The 16,635-nt window shown below is 48.7% G+C and overlaps 2 protein-coding genes across 5 annotated transcripts; both read right to left on the reverse strand.

The window, feature by feature from the left end:
• Nucleotides 1–50: 50 nt before the first annotated feature.
• LOC129086206 (glutathione S-transferase theta-1) lies at nucleotides 51–9,054 on the reverse strand. 4 transcript variants are annotated; one of them, XM_054592661.1, is made up of 5 exons: nucleotides 8,911–9,054; nucleotides 6,994–7,081; nucleotides 5,275–5,425; nucleotides 695–871; nucleotides 51–493 (listed from the first exon to the last, which is right to left on the reverse strand). In XM_054592661.1, exons 1-5 carry the CDS (start codon nucleotides 9,020–9,022, stop codon nucleotides 299–301), a joined length of 723 nt encoding a protein of 240 aa, XP_054448636.1. In that variant the 5' UTR covers nucleotides 9,023–9,054; the 3' UTR covers nucleotides 51–298. The 4 variants fall into 4 exon arrangements, with proteins under 4 accessions (XP_054448636.1, XP_054448637.1, XP_054448638.1 ...); XM_054592662.1 differs by lacking the exons at nucleotides 6,994–7,081; nucleotides 8,911–9,054 and adding an exon at nucleotides 6,896–6,913 and having other exon boundaries at nucleotides 5,275–5,364; XM_054592663.1 differs by lacking the exons at nucleotides 5,275–5,425; nucleotides 6,994–7,081; nucleotides 8,911–9,054 and adding an exon at nucleotides 2,071–2,339.
• A 1,165-nt stretch (nucleotides 9,055–10,219) lies between these two features.
• On the reverse strand, nucleotides 10,220–16,597 carry LOC129086348 (glutathione S-transferase theta-4-like). The gene is made up of 5 exons (XM_054592814.1): nucleotides 16,486–16,597; nucleotides 15,151–15,238; nucleotides 12,873–13,023; nucleotides 11,573–11,749; nucleotides 10,220–10,417 (listed from the first exon to the last, which is right to left on the reverse strand). The coding sequence occupies exons 1-5, from the start codon at nucleotides 16,595–16,597 to the stop codon at nucleotides 10,220–10,222; spliced, it is 726 nt and encodes a 241-aa protein (XP_054448789.1).
• Between the last annotated feature and the right edge of the window lie 38 nt (nucleotides 16,598–16,635).

Genomic DNA, 16,635 nt, shown 5'->3' on the forward strand with positions numbered 1-16,635 from the left:
GAAGGAGGGTCAAATAAATCACACATCAGAGTTAGAAGGAGAGGCTCAGGCTAAGCCAAGGTTTATTTCCCAAACTGAAAACAAAATGTAGTGATTAAAGGAGGCAAGCTTTGGGTATGCCATTCTCATCATGGCTTTCAGGCAACTGTGAAAGATGGGGTAGGGCTGGGGACCTGGCCTGAGGGGTTATGGGATGTGGGCAAGTCACTCCTGCTCTCTGGGTCTGCCTCCTAAGGCACATTGAAATGAAGGTGCTCTGTGAACTGCCAAGGGCAGAAGAGGGGCAAGGCTTCCTGTCTCACTGGATCATGACTAGCACCCGAGGCATCAGCTTCTCCTTTACGGAAGGGTCTGGAGGTGGTAATTCCTTGACCTTGAAGATCATTTCATGGGCCTCCTGGAAGAGGACCACTCCCACTGCTGCCTCCACGCGCTGGCGCCATGCAGCCAGCTTGGGTCGGCCTTCAAAGATTTGGCAGCCAGCACCCACGGGCTGTAGGGGAAAAGGAGACAGGACAGGATAGGGGTGGATGGGTGAGGCCAAGGATGACAGCATCTGCCTAGTTTGGGGACCACACAGCTCCAGTAGAGGTCACCACAAATAAGTACAGTCCCATAGCCAGGCTGGGGGTGGCACGAGCAGGACTTTGGCACCAGCCCTGCCTAGCGGGCCCACCCTGCCCACAGCACTCACATGCATCAGCTCCGTGATGGCTACCAGGTCAGCCAGGGAAATGTGGGGCCCTGCGAGAAAGGCCTTGTTCTGGAGGAACTTGTCTTCAAGTATCTGCAGGGTCACATCCAACTCAGCCAGTGTGGCTGCCAGCACCTCAGGAGATACGGGCTCACCCAGGAAAAGAGAGAACATCACCTGGTAGATGGGTAGGCAAAGTGGGCGTCGGGGGGTTAGGAGCCAGCCCAGCCTTGGAGTCAGGAAAGGCAAGCAACAGCCACCCCCGGCCTTGGAGCTGCTTCCTGATCCACCTTTCTCCCATATCCTGGGTAGGGTTGCAGGGAAATTCCAGAAGGACCCCGTTTTCCTGAACTATTCCTGCTTCCATGAGTTCTGATTGGCTGAGCCTCAGAGGCTTCTGAAGGACTCAAGCCCCCTTGATAATGACTCAAAGGAAACCCGAACTTTGGTGGAGGGGAGGAGGCTTGCTTAGAAACTATATATTTTATAACCTCTTTTCTCCTGATATAAAATCAGTCCCTTTTACAATATAAGTATTTAGTAGTGTGGTTTTTTAAGGTCTCCATTCTGTCACTTACAAACTGTGTGACCTACAGCAAAATATGCAAACCCTCTGAGCCTTGGCATCCTCATCTACAATGTAGGAATAACAGTACTTGACTCATATTGTAAATATAAAAGTGATGCCCAGAAGGGGACAGTCAGTTTCCAGAGATGACACAGCCAAGAAAAGATTGAGCCAAGCGTGAACCAACTGGGTCTCCTGACCCAGTGAGCAACCAGTAAATAAGGAGGAGAGCCAGGGGAGAAACATGTCCAGGATTTAGGGAGAGTGTTTTAGGGCAAAGTTATCAATAGCCTCAGGCTTGACAGCTGTCAGGGAGACAGTGGATAGGGAGCACGGGACGGGGGCTTCATGCTGGGCGCCATTCTGAGAGCAGTAAAGTTGCTTGGAGGAGCCTGGGATTCAGAAAGGGTAAACAGGACTGGGACTACACTCAGACCCTGGCTCGGGCTTCAGTTCCCAGCCCCATACAACGAGGTAAGGGTGGCCCCATACAAGAGGTAAGAGTAGGGATCACAAACTGGTGGCCTGGAGGCCACTGCTGAGCTAATGACATTCCTTTGGCTAAAGAGTTTTTTAAAATACGCATCAGCGGTTGACATTTAAAAATGGAGACATTTCCTATGGAAGCCCAGACTTCCAGCTTTCTTTTAACATAAAGGGAGCTGACCACAAGGGGTCACCATCGCTATCTGGTAACCCTGCTCAGCGTCAAAGGCTGACGCGGGGAGAAGCTGCCCCTTCAGGTGGGGCGCGTGCACTCTCAGTCCGAGGGACCCCACCTAGCCCACCTCCCTCATTTATTACCTACCTGCCTTGCACTTGCAAGAAACAGTCTGCATTTCCCTTCTGTTCCAGTTGGGTGGTTCCAAAGCTCTTAGGGTTTTAAAAAGTGTTTTTGTTCCTTTTTATATATAAATGACCATAACAGGGTAATAAATTCTGACTTATTCACATGATGAGATACTATAGGAGAGTTAAAAATTAATAAATTATATCCACCCAGAACAATATGAAAAAAATGCAAGTTGCAGAGTGGTATGAGAGCATTTATACAAATGTTTAAACACTCAAAGCAAAACTGTATTTTGCTTATAGCTATACATACATGTGGTAGTGTATAAAATCATGAACTAGAAGGACTTGCACCAGATCCCAGAGGGACATAGCTCTCAGGGAGGACTGAGGACAACAAAGATGTCTTTTGACTTTTGTTCTATAATGATTATTTCTCATATAAAAAATTATATGATTCAGAACAGTAACACACATGATCCAGAATTAGCCATACATTTTTTAAAATGAGGAGTTCCACTTCTGATCAGGATGTCAACAGTCACCAAAAAAGAAAAACAAAAACTTTGCTCCCACCACAGCCACTCTGGAAAGAAAATAACCTTATTTTTCTTTAAAGCCACTGAAGAGTTATAGAACTTTGATAAAAAGGAAGGAAAAGAAAGAACAAAAGAAAAAAGCCTAAACTTGTACTGTCCAATACAGTAGCCACTAGACTCAAGTGGCTATTGAGCTCTTGAAGTGTGACTGGTCTTAGATGTGCTATACATGTCAAATACATACCAGGTTCTGAGAACTTAGTACCAAAAAAGGAAGAAAAAAGAAAGCAAGATATTTTATCAATAAATTTTCTATTGATTACATTTTAAAATGACAATTAAAATTTTTAATTTTTTTATCTATTGACTTTACAGAGAGGAAGGGAGAGAGAGAGAAACATCGATTTGTTGTTCCACTTATTAATGCATGCATTGGTTGTTTCTTGTATGCACTCTGACTGGGATCGAACCTGCAACCTGGGGTTATTAGGACAATGCTCTCACCAACTGAGCTATCCAACCAGGGCTAAAAAATTTTAATTATGGCAACACATGTCATAAAATTTACCATTTTAACCAATTTTAAGTGTCCAGTTGAGTGGTATTAAGTGTCTAGATTTTTATACAGCCATTGCCACTCATCCATTTCCAGAACCCTTTTCATCTTGCAAAACTGAAACTTTGCCTCCATTAAACTCTGCACCCATGCCTCCCTCTTCCCCAGCCACTGGCAAACTTTATTCTAGTTTATCTCTCTATGAATTCGACTACTCTGGGTACCTCATACAAGTGGAATCATACACTATTTGTCCTTTTCCATTTGGCTTACTTCACTTAGCATAATGTTTTCAAGGCTCATCCATGTTGTAGCACATGTCAAAATTTCCTTTCTTCTTAAGGCTGAATAATATTTCATTTTATGTTTGTACCACATTTTGTTTATCCATTTGTTCATCACAGAACACAGAGACCTCTACATTTTGGCTATCGTAAATAATGCTGTTATTAACTTATGTATAGAAATATCTCTTCGAGACCTTGCTTTCCATTGTTTTGGGTATATACCCAGAAGTGGAATTGCTGGACCATTTGCTAATTCAACTTTTAATTTATTTTCTTTTTTATAGAATTTACTGGGATGATACTGGTTAATAAAATTATATAGGTTTCAGGTGTACAATTCTATAATACATCATCTGTATGTTGTATTGTGTGTTCACCATCAAAAGTTAAATCTCTTTCCATCACCATTTATCCAACTTTTAATTTTTTGAGGATCTGCTGTATTGTTTTCCACAGCCGTACCATTTTATATTCCCACCAACAGTGCACAAGAGTTCCAATGTCCTCACACCCTCACCAACACAGCACTTACTATTTTCTGGCATGTGTGTATATACATATGCCGTCTCCATGAGTGTGAAGTGGTATCTCATTATAGTTTGAATTTTCATTACCCTAATAACTAGTGATGCTGAGCATCTTTTCATGTGTTTATAAGTAATTTCACCTGTTCTGTGTGTTTATATTAATTTTACCTGTTTATTTTTACTTGTTAAATGTGGCTGCTAAAGAAATTTAAAACTACATATGTGGCTCACTTTATAGTTCCATTGTGCCGCACTGAATTAAATGAACTAAATTCCAGAGGGTCGTGAGCCTTGCCTAAATAAGCTACTTTCTTCGCTGGGGACTAAGTAGGCAGGATTTAAGCTTACCACCTGCATGGGGTTTTTCTAAGAATACTGAATGTTGGGGTACTGAATGTTGAAAAGTAGAGAGATCTCACAGTTGCAGCTGGTGCTTAGGTTCCAAATCCCTGCTGGGGCAATCAAGGAATCTGATCCCACCCTCAAGATACCTAAAACCACAGATGAACTGAAACTAACTAAAGCTGCAACCCAGCCCAGCTCCTGATTAGCTGTAAAAGATTAACTTCCACCCAGGCTCCCTGACAAAAGTCCACGCTCCTTCCAGGGGTACATATTATGGACTTCAATCTCTAGTCTTATGCATACTGTCTTGCACACAATAATAAATAATAAAACATGCAAAGAAAGAGGAAAATGTGACCCATAATCAAAAGGATAAAAAACAGCCCCAGCTAGTATGGCTCAGTGGATGATTGTCAGCATGCAAACCAAAGGGTCGCTGGACCGATTCCCAGTCTAGGCCACATGCCTGGGTTGCAGGCCAGGTCCCCAGTAGGGGGCATACGAGAGGCAACCACACATTGATGTTTCCCTCTCTTTCTCCCTCCCTTCCCCTCTCTAAAAATTAATAAATAAAATCTTTTTTTTTAAAGGTTGAAAAACAACTAATAGAATCAGACCCACAGAGAACCCAGCTGTTGCAATTAGCTGACAAAGACTTTGAAGTAATTATTATAAATGTATTTAAGAATTTAGAAGAAAAGAGGAACCAAGCAAATGAGCAGATGGTGAATTTCAGCAGAGCAACGGAAACTGTAAAAAAGAACCAAATGGAACTTCTAGAAATTAAAAAATACATATTTCAAATGACAAATATATTAGATGGGCTTAGCAGCAACCTGTGCACAACACAACAGAATTAGTGAAGTCAAAGTCATGTCAGTAGAAACCATCCGAACTGAGAAGAATGTGATCGTACCTGAGCCTCTCTGGGGTGATGCCCTCATTGCCCCCGTCTCGGGGCCTCACCTTATGCCACAGGGTCCGGAGGCAGTTCCTCCGCAGGGTTGTGTGCTGCCACGCCAGGTACTCATCCACACGGGCACGAGCCTGCAGGTCCTGAGGGTACCAGTGGTCAGGGACCTTATACTTGCGTGCTAAGTAGAGTAGAATGGCCACACTGCCGGGGCGAGGGTCCGGGGGCGGTGCGGGGAGGACATGGAGAGTTTGATTAAGGCGCTGTGCCCGAGGCTTTATACAGAGTTCCCTCTTTAATCTTCCTGACAATGTGCCAGGGTATTTGCCTCATTTTCCAGACAGGAAGCCAGGCTTAGAACCGTGAAGGGATTTGCCCTGGGTACACAGCTTTTGGTGGCAGAGCTGAGAGTCTGAGGCTAACACCCAAGCTTCGTCCTACCACCAGGCAAAATCCCACAGCACAGTATCCTGCCATGGGCTCAGAGACAGTTTCTGATGGGAAGGCCAGAGAGAGCCTCCTGGAGAAGGCGGCATCAAAGCTAGCCCTAGGAAGTCCAGTTCTTCCCAGTCCACACCTACTGACATCATCAGGCACCCATGCCAGCCTCAGATGGCCTGACTGTTCACACAGCCTTTCCTGTCATCCTTTTCATTATTTTCCATCCCTATGTGTCCCTGCAGGAAACACGGGGGCTGCTGCAGGATCATGGAACAGCAGGACAGGAGAGGTCCCTGGGCTCTCCTCCTGCCCTGGATTATGAGGGCTGCCATGGGTTCAGGCCAGGGATGTGCTGGGAAGGGCACAGAGGATGTATGAATTTGGTGCCTCAGGAAGGCTTTCAGGAACTTGGGGTACCGCAAGGGCTCGGCCCCCCAGCCAAAAGAGCAGAAAAACCTCTATAACTGCCACTGGCCCATCTTCCTGTTAGGAGTCCTGCCCCCACACCCCAGTTTAACAACTAACCTGTCTGTGCAAGATTCTCCAGAGCTCCTTTGGCTCCTAGCTAATTGTTCAAGCCACTCCAAGGAGGGTAGCGGTCCCTGGGAGCCACAGGCCCCCGCAAGGGAGAGAGAAGAGACAAGGAAATACAGCTATTACACGCTGTCTGTAGCAGATACCCGTGGGAGCTCACACCAGGCGACACAAGGACTCAGGACAGGAGGGGCCACAGAATGGAAAAATGGCACTGGCAGAATGTCTGAGGAATTCTGTGGGGGTGCATTCGCCTCCATATTCCAGAGAGGAGTTCTGAAGCTCTGGGTTCCTCTTGTGGGAGGTGACTTAGGTGAAAAAAGAGGCAGAACTCAAAAGGTTTGGCCTTCCCTAAAGAGGTTTCCACTCCTTGGGATCTGCTGTGATGCAGAATGTCCACGTGTGTGGGGGGTTCTCCCCCAGATGAGACCCACCCGGGGAAGCGACAGCTGGGAGACAAAGCCTCTGAGGAGCCCAGACGCCCCCAGGCCGCCTCCATGCAAGTTTGGCCAGAGAGCTGTCTTTGTGGGGCTAACGCTGCTACGTCCTGCCCTGCACTTCCTCTCTGGGGTACTCTCACCAACAATCACATGATTAATACAGAAGTAAAATACATCCCTATGGCTGGTCCAGCAAATAGGCGGGGGCTTGGGTTCTAGCCTTGGGACTCTGCGGGATGATGGGTAAAGGGTTTTTCACCTTTGAGGACTTCAGTTTTTTTCTTTTTGTCTGTAAAGTAGAAGGTTAGGACAAGGTGGTTCTACTGAGGTCTGGTAGCAGCCCAGGGCCCCAGTTACCTCTCCGTCAAGGTGAAGTCTCCGTCCTTTAAAACAGGCACCCTCTTTACGGGGTTCACCTGGGCAAAGGCATCGCTGAGGTGCTGGCCTGCAGAGAGAGCATCATTGAGGATGGTAAGAGGAAAACGCTGAGCCCTGTGTGGCCTGTGCCCACTCCCTGCAATGCCCAGGCCCCGATTTTACAGCTCTCTCGCAGCCCCCAGTTGCTTCCTGCGTGGCAAAGGCTGGTGGAGGCCCCTGTGGGAAAAGCAGGAAGCTGCTCTTCCAGGTGGTGCAAAATAGGCCTGGACATCCTTTGGCAAGTCCCGGGGCAACACCTCCCCTCACAGCACACACCTCTGCACTACAGCTCAAGGTGCAGGGCATGGTGCTGCAGGCGGACCTTTGTACACACCCCACCCACCATCTTTGCATCCTCACCAGCTTCATGTGCTCACATTTGGGGTGTCCCAAGCTTCAAGTGCAGAGTGGCTGAGCTCGGACTTCCTATAGCACCCTTAGTAGGGCCACCAAACACAGAGAAGTAGCCTTTCCTGATATCAGTTTAACTGCAACCAATTTCTTATGGCCCTTCTGTGTCCTCTTGCTCACCTTGCCCTGGGCACTGGGGACACAGAGCTGGCCCTGCCTTTAGGCTCTGCTGGAGCTGGAGCAGTAGCATTCTGGTCCTACCCACAGAGCCCGAAAGTTACAGCCCAGTATCCGATCCCTCATTCCCCACAGGAACGGGGCCTCTGCTTGAGTTTATCTGAGAGTTTTCTGCTCCTGCCAATGCACCCAGAGAGAAGTTTCTGAATGGCTCTCAAGTCTCATCACTATCCTGCTCAACAGCCTTCTGTGGCTCCCCAGTACCCCAGGACTGGGGGAAGCTCCTCAAAACCAGACACAATTGCCTCAACCCTCCAGCCTCAACCACACCCACGAGCCTCCTTTTTCCCTCCCTTCAAACTGTTCTTCCACTGAGGACACCCTCCCTCCTTCCCCAGGTGAGACACAGCTCCCTCTGCAGCCCTCTACTTGACATCCTGTGTCCTCACGCCCTCTCTCCCACTCCACACTCTGCAGAGGAAACCCCTGGGCCGTCCACAGAGGGTGCTGGGAAGGGAAGATGATTCAGGAAGAAAGGCCAGTGCAAATGCACAAAGGCAAGGTGGGGAAGCGCTGGGGGGAAGGCTCGGCCAAGCAGAGACTCCCTACTTTCTCCCCAAGCAATACGTGGGTTCTACACAGGATGCCAGGACTCAGCGTGCCTGTTGTGTCCTTAGGGCCTTAGGGGCCTGGCAGAGAAACAAATCCTCCTACTCAGGGTATAGGGTTCATCAAGCCCCCACAATCCCCCTCCTGCTCCCAGTATACGCCATGGAGTATCCTCTCCTGATCAGGAATAAGAGACACAGAGGGCAAAGCAAATAAAGGCAACGCTTGAGGAGGAGGAGGAGGAAAGGATAGAAGGGGACTCGAAAGCAGACAAGGCAGTGCAGAGAGCAGGGCTGAAAAGTTGGGGCGGTGCCTGCTGTTTCAAGTTTCAGCAGCTGGAGGCCACAGAGGAGGGACTGGACTCTGTCCCCGTCTTTGCGTTTGGACGCCTTAACCCCTCTCCTCCAGCCCCTATCTTTGTTTTTCCAGAGATCCCCTGTCCTTATGCCCAGGTGCACCCCTTTCTTCTCCAGATCTCTCCTTCTTTCCCCATGACCTACCTCCCCCAGGACCTTATTTGGCCTCAGCTGAGCCCTGTCCTCTCTTCTGTGGGACCAAGCAGAGTTTGGAGGATTACAGAATCTTGGATCTTCCTCGTGGCTCACCATTTTCGGCGAAAGCCCCAGGAAGGAGGTGACGCCGGGAGGGGCCCTCCTAAACCATGTTTGGCCTCCCCGTTCTTCCCCGACCTCTTAGTTCCCGAAACCCCGCCGGGCCCACCTTTGATCAGCTCCACGGTGCGCAGCTCGAAGGGGATGCCGTTCTTCTTGGCGAAGATGTAGACGGCGCGGCAGGGCTGGGACAGCAGGTCCAGGTAGAGCTCCAGGCCCATGGCGGGGGCAGTGGGACCAAACTTGCGACACAGAGAGGGGAGCGCTGAGACGCTGGATCGGGTTTGGCAGTGTGGCCACGCCCCCTGCAGACCGTTTCCCATTGGGCAGCTCCAGGCGTCTGGGCACTTTGGTCCGATTGTTCGTGCTGCCGGGCTAGTAGGAAGGGCTGCAGCCAGCGGCTCAGGGCCCAGCCAGAGGGGTGGTGATGGGGTGGTCACCCCTCCGAGGGTCGCACTGTGGGCCCCAGTCCCAGTCCTTTGTGACTGGCTCGCTGAATTTAGAATAGTGGCTTCAAGTTTTCATCGATTAACATGTACGAGAGTTTCTTACCATCCCCATTTTACAGATGAGGAAATTAAGGCATTTGGAGGAGAATTCTGACCCGGAAAGTTTTCGGATATTCTGTTTTTATTTCTTTGGATTATCCCCAGAAGTGGGATTGCTGGATGTCTCCCCATCATTTTAAAGACAGACAAACAGAGGCCAAGAGAAGATTAAAAAAACAAACCCGGGGAATGTGCTGACAGGAGGAGGAAGACCAAAGCTGTCAAACTCCAGGATGTGCGATTAGAGTGCAGAGAGCTGTCACCAAATGCTGACCATAAGCCCCAAGGCTTTGGCAGTTGCTGGAACCAGGAGTGTGGGCTAAGAGCATGTCGCCTGCACCCAGACTTCCTGGTTCACTCCATGTGTTCAGAGAATATACGTTGTTGAAACAGATTTCAATCTGTTTAAACTTATTGAGATTTTATGGCCTAACATATGGTCTGTCGTGGGGAATATTCCACATGCACTTGAAAAGAATGTTTATTCTGCTGTTCTTAAGTGGATTGTTCTGTATATACATATAGTAGATCCGACTAGTTTATAGTGTTGTTCAAGTCTTCCATTTCCCTGATGGTCTTCTGTCTTGTTATTCTATACATTATTGAAAGTGAAGTATTAAAGTCATCAATAACTATTATTGACACGTTAGTCATATTTAACCCTTAATCCTTAAATTATTTTGGAAGCTGGGAGTACCTACTACCACCCACTCGCACATCAGACCCTACGCTCACACCAGTTGTTTCAGGCTCAGCAGCCATAGCGGTTGTTCCAGTTCTTTATTAGGCAAACACACGGAGTTTTCAGTGTCTCTGCCAAGGAAAGAGGGCCAGACGGCTGAACCATCCAGACCTGCAGGATGAGTTGCTCTACTTGAACTTCAGCAGCAACTCGCAGATCCTCTCCTTGACTATTGGATCCAACGTTGAACAATCCCACTCTGCCAACTTTACCAGCCGGCTATGGGCCTCCCAGAAGAGGTTGGGGCCAATGGTTAGCTCCACCCTCATGCGCCACTCAGCCAGCTTGGAGCTGTTAAGGAAGACATTGTGGTTGCCCCCCATGGGCTGTGGATAGACAAAGTGGAAGGCACGGTCAGCCTGGAGACCAGCCCTCCGCCCCCGGCTCCCCTCCTACAGCCTCAGTTTGCCTGCTGATCCCTGAGGCCTGGACAAAAAGGTCACAGGCTCTGTAATAGGTGTGGGATAGGGATGGAAGATCTGGAATCCCCCAGGGTTCTTGATCACTGGTCTTGCTCCAAAGCTCACGAATCTCTCTGTGAAGTGAACCCTGGCCCAAGTGGCTTCTACATTTCCTGCGTGAAGCCTCCCATGGGTCCTGCCTTCTTCCAGAGAAGCCCCTTGCCCCCAGATAAGGGTGGGAGGAATCACTTCTTTTTCCCCCATGTTGAACCTCCCTGTGGTTCAAGCAAAGGTGCTGGAATGGAAGACCCAGCAGGAAGCCTAAGAAACACGCATCCAAAATGCTCAGGAGGCCCATAAGAGGTTGGGGTGGGAGAAATTAAGGGGTGGGAATGAAACATAAGGGCTGCACTGCTTGGGGCAGGAAATCTGGAACGATTTCTCCTGGTTCTGATCTGCAGTGCACATTGACCAACGACCAAAGTGGCCACATTGCAACTGGCCAGAGATTATGCTAGACTTGCAAGAGCAGCCAGGGTCTAAACTGGCCATCCTGCATGCCAGCCAGGTCAGAACTGGCCACGCTCTCCTGCATGAAGAAGCCAAATACATGACCCCCACCCACGTATGCCCCAAAATGCCCAGTGGATGCCTCTCAGAACCAAAGCCAGAGGAGCTGCTCTGTGCAGCTATCTGGAACTCTGGAAGAACAGCACTTCAGCCAGAAGGTCACTCTGGAAGCTTCTGGACACTGCCTGGAGAGTCCATGAGTAGGCGGAGGCATCCAGGATCCTGGCTGACTGAACAAGAAATGCTGTGTTCTTCTCCCTATTCCAGGCTTGCCCTCCACCCACTCCCCACACTAAGGAACTGTTGTGAAGCGTGGATGATGGCGATCCTCCTTGGTTCAAAACTCTCTGTGTTTCCTGTGGTCCCCAGGTCAAGTTCAGCCACCCAGGCTTGGCTACCACAGCTCCATGTCTCCCTCTTCACCAGCTTTTTTTAAAGTTATGACCCCACTGGTCACAAAGGTGCCCCACTTCTGCCTGGGCTCTGTCTCCCCACCACCAAACTCCATACCTGCATCATCTCCACCAGGGCCACCAAGTCAGCTAGTGAGATGTGGTTTCCAGTGATGAACATCTTGTCCTGCAGAAACTTCTCCTCAAAGAGCCGCAGGTTTTTATTCACCTCTGCTATTATCTCCTCTGTCTTCTCCGCTGGGACCTCCCTACCTGTGATCATCGGGATCAGCAGCTGGCCAGGGGTGGGGAGAGGAGGGAAGAGGAGGATGCACCCCAGTGCCTCAGGCCTGACCCTCCAGATGTTGGACAGAACCAAGAATGAAAGTGGTCTCACCTCTTTAAAAGTTCTGGTTGGGAAAAGTTACCTGCAATCATTGTTCAGAAGAATTTTGAGATCCCAGTAGGAAGGAATCCTGTGATTGATTAGTGATGTCTGTCACAAGTATAGGATAAGAAAGTACTGGCACGTGCACTTGTTACAGTCGTGCACCATGATGTACCACATATATGACTGTGATCCCATGAGATTATAATGGAGTTGAAAATTCCTATTGCCTAGTGACCTCATAGCTGTCATAATGCAGTGCAAGGACATTACTCACGTGTTTGTGGTGCTGCCACACATTTTTATGTTCTATAAAAATATAGAACATACAATTATGTACAGCATATAATACTTGATAATTACCATAAATGACTCTCTGGTTTATGTATTTACTATACTATACTTTTATTGTTTTTTTAGAGAATATTCTTTCTATTTATAAAAAAGTTTTTCTGTAAAACAGTGTGCTGTGTTATGCCGGCATCCGCCTCATACATCTTGGGTTATCACATCTCTTGACTACATCCTTTTTTCTTGCACTTGATCTAATGTCATGTTGTTTCATACAGTAATGTGCTATGCAGGTTTGTAGCTTTGGAGCAATAGGCTGCACAATATAGCCTAAGTAAGTAGTAGCTACACCATCTAGGTTTAAATATGCTCTAGGATGTTCACACAACAACAAAATCACCTAATGATGAATTTCTCAGAACATATCCCTATTGTTAAGTGGTACATACCTGTATTTATTTGTCATGTTGAAATTGGTGGTCTCTATGGGTCATTTGACTCTGATATGTCCTAGTTTGGAATGGAATTTCTTGAGCCCTCTCTTGGTTTAAGTAAGATCAGTCCCTCCCAGGTGCAGTACCCCTTGCCTTTATGAGGTTCTTTTTTACCCAGTGGTTCACTCCACACTCCTAAGAGCTCTGTAAGGCAGGAGGGAAGGGAGCTGAGGAAATGAGGCTCAGGGATGGAGGAACCCTTGCTCAAGCTCACCAGCAGTGAGCCCCAGCCATGACCCACTCACCTTGATCCAGAGCATCTTGCTCATGGGCACCTGAATGGCCGCATGCTGCCAGGCCATGAATTCGTCCACACGGGCACGCGTGTGCAGGTCTGGCGGGTACCAGTGTGAGGGAGTGCTGTACTTGCGGCATAGGTAGAGGAGGATGGCCACGCTGCAGAAAGGGCAGGTCAGCGCACTGCTCTTGCCTTCCCCAACTCTGCTTCACTGTCCGCCACCCCAGGGTGGCCTGGACCCAATACAGGGCTTCCAGCCACAGGTGGGCTGTAGGCACTGACATTCTTCCAAGGGAAGGAAGAGCCCAAAGGCTCCAGGAAAGACCATCAGTCCACTAGTGAGCAAGGGGAGGAGGGGGACCTGCAGAGTGAGTGGGAGTTGGCAGGTGGCATCAGGAAGGGCAGTCCAGACATGTGCAGAGATATGGGGGTAAAAAGGAGAGTGGTAAATTTGGAGAAAGGAATCAGAAAGTATGAGTGGAAGAAGGGCGGGAGGACATGAGTTTGGGTGGGCCAGGGGGCAGATTCTCATGGGTTCAACTGTGCCCCTCCAAAAAGATATACTGAAGTCCTAATGCACTCGGCTGTATTTGGAAATAGGGTCTTTAGAGGTAATCAAGTTAAAATTAGGTCTGTAGGGTGGACTCTCATTGACTATGACTGGTATCCTTACAAAGAGGAGATTTTTGGACACAAAGACACATGCAGAGGGAAGGCAATGTGACAAGACACAGGGAGAGGGCGGTTGTCTACCAGCCAAGGAACTCCTGAGGCTGCCAGAATCTAGGGGAGTCTCCTGGAACAGGTCCTTCCCAGCGCTTTCAGGGGAACTGCCCCTACCAACACCTTGATTTCAGATTCATAGCCCCCAAAACTGTGAGACAATACATTTCTGTTGTTCTAAGCCAACCAGTTGGCGGGACTTTGACATAGCAGCCTTAAGAAAGTACCAGGCCCTGGTCTGTGGTCAGCTTGCAAGATACACTTTAAAACTATGAGACCACCTGTGAAGCAGTGTCAAAATCAATCAACCCTAAATGAACCAAAGCTCTAGATCCAACTACCAATTTACGGGAAATGAAGGGACAGAAAACACACAACACCATGAGAATGCAATCAGCAAAATTCAAACTGTGGAAACACCACAGGACAAAGGACCTCATTTCTTCAAAAAGGACAAAAATGCAAAGGTAAAGGCGGGGCCTGGTGGGGGGTTATAGAGTAAAAGAGGTTTAAGAGGCAGATCAATAAGTTGCAGTGCTTGCAGATCATCTGGACCCTGATTCAAGCACACATACTACAAAGGAAATATTTACGAGATAATCAGAGACTTTTGAATGCGAACTGGATATTGGGTGAAATCCAGGAAGTATTGTTAATTTTATTAGGTGCCCGCATGGTATTGTGAGGGTGAAGTGGTTTGGGGTTTTTGGTTTTGTTTTTCTTTTAAAGACCCCTATTTCTTTGAAGTGCATTCCTAACTTTATGGGTGAAATAATGGGGTAGCCGGGAGTCAGGGAAATAGAGCGGGGTACAGATGAAGCGAAATGGGCCCCTGAATGAACATTTGCTGGAGCTGGGCAAGGGGTACACGGGGGCCATTATACTCCTCATCAGGTCGTATTCTGTCTACTGCAGTGTATGCGTGACATTTTCCATAGTAAAGCAAGTAAATAAGCACTAGCAGGTCGGCTCCAGGGTAGTCTCCCAGGAGGAACAGAGACAGATGGTGGAAGGACCCCCGGAAGAATGTGACTGATGGGGGAACTCAAGGGTTAAAAATTTGTAGCTTTAGTTATATATTAATAGACATGACGATTAACACATGTAGAAAGCTATTGTTCCAGGAACTGAAATGTGAGACTGCACCCACGCTGACTCCAGGAGACCCACCGCAATTCGACGTTTGGATCCCAGGAGGGCAGCAAGTCATGAGGTGGTATCTGAGTCACTGCGCTCCAGGGAGGGAGTGTTAGCTGACCAGGACACAGGTATAGAATCGTGGGCCAGCAGATGAAAAAAGGATGCTAGAGAAATTGCTAGACTGCCCCTTTTATCTGATTAATCTTTTTCCTGAACTCCAAACCCCTTACCTACACTCTTCTCCTTATAAACATGCCAGCTTGAGATGAGATGTAAGACGGTCTCTTAGGCTACATAACCGGCCATCTTCTCAGATCGCCGGCCATCTGAATAAAGTGCCCATAGAGATTCAATCCCTGTCTCTGCTTATTGGTTCTGGTAGTGACAGGCAGCATGAACACCGACTTTTCCAGTTTCATTACCTTTCAGATAAGATAAAATTTCCATCTTTGAGGCTGGGCAGCTTCCTCAGGGGGTTGATCTCAATGTATTCCTTGCTGTGGTGGTGACCTGAGAGGGGCAGGGAAGGGCTGCAGCAGCTGGTACCCCCGGGAAGAGGGAGCCAGGCATCCCAGAGGCAGAAATGCCCCCTCTGCATTTGCTCAAAGTGGCAAACTGAGGCCCAGAAGACACCGTGCCTCACCCCGGGTCAGGGCAAGTCCGTGCAGTGGCAGAGAAGGGACCAGGATCAGGACTCCTGCCCCCACCCCAGGCTCTGTGACCAGGACAACCCTCCTGCTCACAGAAGCTGGAGGGTGCCGGCCCCACCCCCAACTCCAGGCCTGAAGCCACAGCCTGCTGCTGGCAGCCCCAAGCCTAGCACAGCTGGAATTCAAAAAGAACCTTTCACAGGCAACCAGCCCTGTGTGGGGCAGAAGTTTTAACTCTTCCTTGACCAGATGTCTCTGGTTGGGAACATTTCTGGAGCTCTTGTTATCCTCTTCATGTTCTAGAGCAGCAATTTTCAAACTTTTTCGCCTCATGGTGCACATAAACTAATTCCTGAAATTCTATGGCACACCAAAAAATAACTGTTTTGTCAATCTGAAAAAAATAGGCATAATTTTTATTTATTCACACTGGATGGCTATTGTTGTATTGGCTGTTGTCATTTTTTAATTTGACAGTCTAAGAAAAACAGAGGTCAGTGCCCCTGACTAGATAGTCAGGTATTGTATATTCGAAAAATTCTTACTGCACACCAGTTGAAAATCACTGTTCTAGAAGCTCCTGCAAATTGAGCTTCTAGAGCCCCCTCTGTACTGGATGTAGGGGGACTTTTGGAGGCCGGCACTCTGAGCCTCACCAGAGTCTGCGTCACCCGGAGCAGGTTTGAATGCCAGCGGAGGATGGATGTGGACCCAAGCAGCATTTGGACTCTTAGATGCCGGATGACCACACATCTCTGTGACCTTTGCCACCTCATCAGCAGGTGCTGCAGCTAACAAGATTCTAGACTCCAACAAGGAGGGAGGTAAGGGCACTGGGTGGGAGCCCAAGGGACCCTCTGCAGCTCTTTCTCCCTCTCTGCCCACTAAGAGCCTGTTCATCAGAGTAGGGCAGAATCCGTGGTAACTGGCAAAGACAGGCTGGACGGGCGCACAGCCTGCAATTCCCTCTGGAAACTTTTCTTCCCCTGTGGAGTCTAGACCAAGGCAGTCTCCCTGGTCTCTGTCTCCACTTTTCAGAAACACCCGAACCTTATGCCCTGCCTGCTCCCAGGGCCAGGCCTACCCCGGGGAAACAGCGGTGCCAACCTTTCAGCAGGTCCACAAACTGGAAGTCGAAGGGGATGCTGTTCTTCCTGGTGAAGATGTAGACGGCACGGCAGGACGCGGACAGTAGGTCCAGGTAGAGCTCCAGGCCCATGCTGAGACACGTATTGGGCCCCCTCCAACCACAGCCCG

This window comes from Pteronotus mesoamericanus, unplaced genomic scaffold (assembly GCF_021234165.1).
Source record: "Pteronotus mesoamericanus isolate MK-2021 breed Mesoamerican mustached bat unplaced genomic scaffold, CSHL_Meso_final scaffold_371, whole genome shotgun sequence".
NCBI lineage: Eukaryota > Metazoa > Chordata > Mammalia > Chiroptera > Mormoopidae > Pteronotus > Pteronotus mesoamericanus.

Bases quoted from the DNA above. Each gene is read 5' to 3' on its own strand.
- LOC129086206 (XM_054592661.1), bottom strand. From the start codon at position 9,022: ATGGGCCTGGAGCTCTACCTGGACCTGCTGTCCCAGCCCTGCCGCGCC. The intron at 872-5,274 runs GTGAGGCCCCGA...CCCATCTACCAG, and splicing joins TCCGGACCCTGTGGCATAAG to GTGATGTTCTCTCTTTTCCT. The intron at 494-694 runs GTGAGTGCTGTG...TTTCCCCTACAG, and splicing joins CCATCACGGAGCTGATGCAT to CCCGTGGGTGCTGGCTGCCA.
- LOC129086348 (XM_054592814.1), bottom strand. From the start codon at position 16,597: ATGGGCCTGGAGCTCTACCTGGACCTACTGTCCGCGTCCTGCCGTGCC. The intron at 11,750-12,872 runs GTGAGTGGGTCA...ACCCCTGGCCAG, and splicing joins GCAAGATGCTCTGGATCAAG to CTGCTGATCCCGATGATCAC. The intron at 10,418-11,572 runs GTATGGAGTTTG...GTCTATCCACAG, and splicing joins CCCTGGTGGAGATGATGCAG to CCCATGGGGGGCAACCACAA.